The sequence below is a fragment of the Pterocles gutturalis genome, unplaced genomic scaffold (genome assembly GCF_000699245.1).
Source record: "Pterocles gutturalis isolate BGI_N339 unplaced genomic scaffold, ASM69924v1 Scaffold39903, whole genome shotgun sequence".
NCBI lineage: Eukaryota > Metazoa > Chordata > Aves > Pterocliformes > Pteroclidae > Pterocles > Pterocles gutturalis.
Window position 1 is genome coordinate 162 of NW_010127053.1, and position 2,778 is coordinate 2,939.

Here is a 2,778-nt window from a genome sequence, read left to right on the forward strand (position 1 = left end):
TGCAGCTAGTCTTTAAAACAGACAAGAAAAAGCTTGTAAATGTGACCCTGTTGTGCATAAATTACTCACCAGAACATTGAGTTCTTGCCGTTAGAGTGTAACAAGGAGGGGTTGCACAAGCTTGTCCCCTGCAACCAGGTGGCCTCTCCCCTGTTTGAGGTTGGAGTGATGATGTGAATTTTCTCTTTATGTCCTTGCAGTCGGGCACCACAGATGAGAGCTGCATCACCGGCGCCTGCTCCTAGGGCACCTGTCCCAGCAGCGGCACCGCCTTCTGCTGTGGCTGCTCCTGCTCCAAAGCATTCTGGTCTGATGGCACAGATGGCTACAACCGCTGCCGGAGTTGCTGTTGGCTCTGCTGTAGGCCATACCATAGGTCATGCGCTTACAGGAGGATTTGGTGGAGGAAGCAGCTCTGAAGCTGCGAGGCCTGATATTACTTATCAGGTAAGAGAAGGCACAACTGGATGCCAGCTAATGAGGCACAGTTAACTTGGGACATCAGTTATGCATAGCCTGATCTAATTTCTATAGACATACAGACCATGCAAATCATGGCTGGGAAAGCTGGGGTAACTTTGACGACTCTGTCTCCAAGGTAACTCCCACAGTCACCAGAAGTATCTTAAAAGTAGTTCAAAGGGATGCATGAGCAATATGTGCTTGTGGTAGGGTATTACTGTTGTTTCCTACTGTAGTACCCCTCCAATTTGGACAGGACTTCCATGTTCCAGGTCTCATGGTGAAATCTATTAGAAGACCTTATTGTGCTGCTCAGACATTAAGATAATGCTGTTAGCGTGCCCAGATGCTGTCCAGAGTTACCTAAGTGTGTACAAAGTTACCCAAGGATTTGTAACTTAGAAAACTGTTCAGAATGTGTCATGCCACTGCAGGAAGCTATTTGGTAGTTCAGCCCACTATTTCTTTTCCATTAAAAATATAACACAACATTTGACTAAAACACAGGGGAGAAACATACAGCGAGCAGTACTGGGGTGGTTTGGCTTCGTAGGCTGGAGCTGTTGGAAGGGTGCTTACGGAGGTGTCTGCCGTTTCAGGAGCCCCAGGCCGCTCAGCCTGCCTACCAGCAGCAGCAGTCGCAGTTTGCTCCTTGCCAGTATGAAATGAAACAATTCCTGGAGTGTGCGCAGAACCAGACTGACCTCAAGCTGTGTGAGGGTTTCAGTGAAGTACTGAAGCAGTGCAGGTTTGCTAATGGTGAGTAGATGGTGCTACCAGACCACACTAAATGAGCTGATCAGTAAAATTACTGTGGGAATGTCCTGTTTTTTTTCAATCCATCCGGTAAAGAATGGGCATTGATACAGAACACATGTGCTGAAGTCAGTTAAAGCAAGTTGCTGTCCCATTTGGCATCCTGTATGTGTAGCTGGAGGTGGTGGGGTGGAGAAAATCTGGATTCCTGAAGCTTTTGTGCTGGTGTGTGGGCTGAAGCTAACCAGGGGAGTGGTGGGTTCAACACATCCCAGCAGACAGATGAGGGGAGAGGGAACACCCTTACATACATCTGCTTTAGAGCAAGGAAAACCACATGCTGCTTAGGGATTCAAAACTTACTGCGATTAACTGTGATGACTTCTTACCTTGCAGGTTTAGCCTAAGGCTTTGGAACAAGGTTGCTGAAGACCATCTTACAAGAATTGACCTACGAATGAAAAAAAGCTTCAGTAATAATCTAAAGCTGCCTGGTATCTTGTTAGTTCATATATTCACACTTGTCCTCCTTGTGGCTTCATTCCTGCCATAGCCGCTACATATGTGATACAACTTACAGCAGCAAATTAACTTAGCACAAATGGAAGAATGAAGAGTAAAGCAGAATGAGCTAATTTGGGTTAACTGGTTTGCTGATTGTTGCTGGATGTCAGTGATGTGGTGTATAAATAAACTTCTCTCTCTTGAAGTACCTTGTTTGAGTGGACTTTAGAGTTGAGTCAGAAGGGTGAGCAGGTGGGAACTGATGTGGGCAGGCTCCTGTCCCCTTGCCAGCTGTGCTGCCCAGAGCAGCCGGAAGGGCTGGTGCTGCAGTTGGGGAACATCTGCTTGAGCATTCGAACCCCAGCTGCTGAGGGAACTGGGCAGTGACAAGGTAGGCTGTGTCCGACTGCGCTATTCTGCGTGCAGTGGGTCTCGGTTCCCTAACACCCTCCTCTCTGAAAACAAGCTGTATATTCTCCTTCAAGAGACTCTGAGAAATTCCTTCCCTGTGCTCAGGGAGGATGTTTGGTAGGCCGTTACCTGAGCAAGGCTGTGTGCTATTTTGGAAGCGTACAGCTGCTCGATTATACAGTTTGCTGTCAGACTTGCAGTTCCCAATAATGCAAGCAGAGGCTGGAGGTTGTTCTTCCTCCATCTTGTGATAGGAGCTGTGGTGAAACAGGAGGAGGAGGCTCAGCTGGCGGGTGCTGTGGCCTTTTCCTCCTCGCACCTGGCTTAGCCAAGTGACAAAGCTCCTGCTGCCCCATGAAGAAAATAAATTAATCTCTGTTTGAAATGTATTTACTGATGCGAAGTGCAAACGCTCTGTTTTCCATCAGAGGGAGCAGCCAGCTCACACCCTGCCGAAATACCTGGAGCCTGCTGAGTAAACCCTTGCGCTGTGTTGTAAACCCCGCACTGCGAGAGGGGAGGATTGGGAATATTCTCACCAGGGGATAACCTTGCACCGGAGAGTGCAATTCCTGTTAAAATACTTTCCTACCATGAACTGTTTTTCCCGAGCTGCTTTTACGCTGTTGTGTATTCTGCCTGTTC

At 47.9% G+C, this 2,778-nt stretch overlaps 1 protein-coding gene across 1 annotated transcript; it reads left to right on the top strand.

Annotated features, from left to right (window-relative positions):
• Positions 1-200: 200 nt before the first annotated feature.
• Positions 201-1,625, top strand: CHCHD2 (coiled-coil-helix-coiled-coil-helix domain containing 2; the record flags this gene model as incomplete). Its single annotated transcript, XM_010079167.1, has 3 exons — positions 201-447; positions 1,062-1,221; positions 1,615-1,625. Coding segments are annotated over 3 exons (418 nt in total), but the record flags the coding sequence as incomplete, so codon positions are not given.
• Between the last annotated feature and the right edge of the window lie 1,153 nt (positions 1,626-2,778).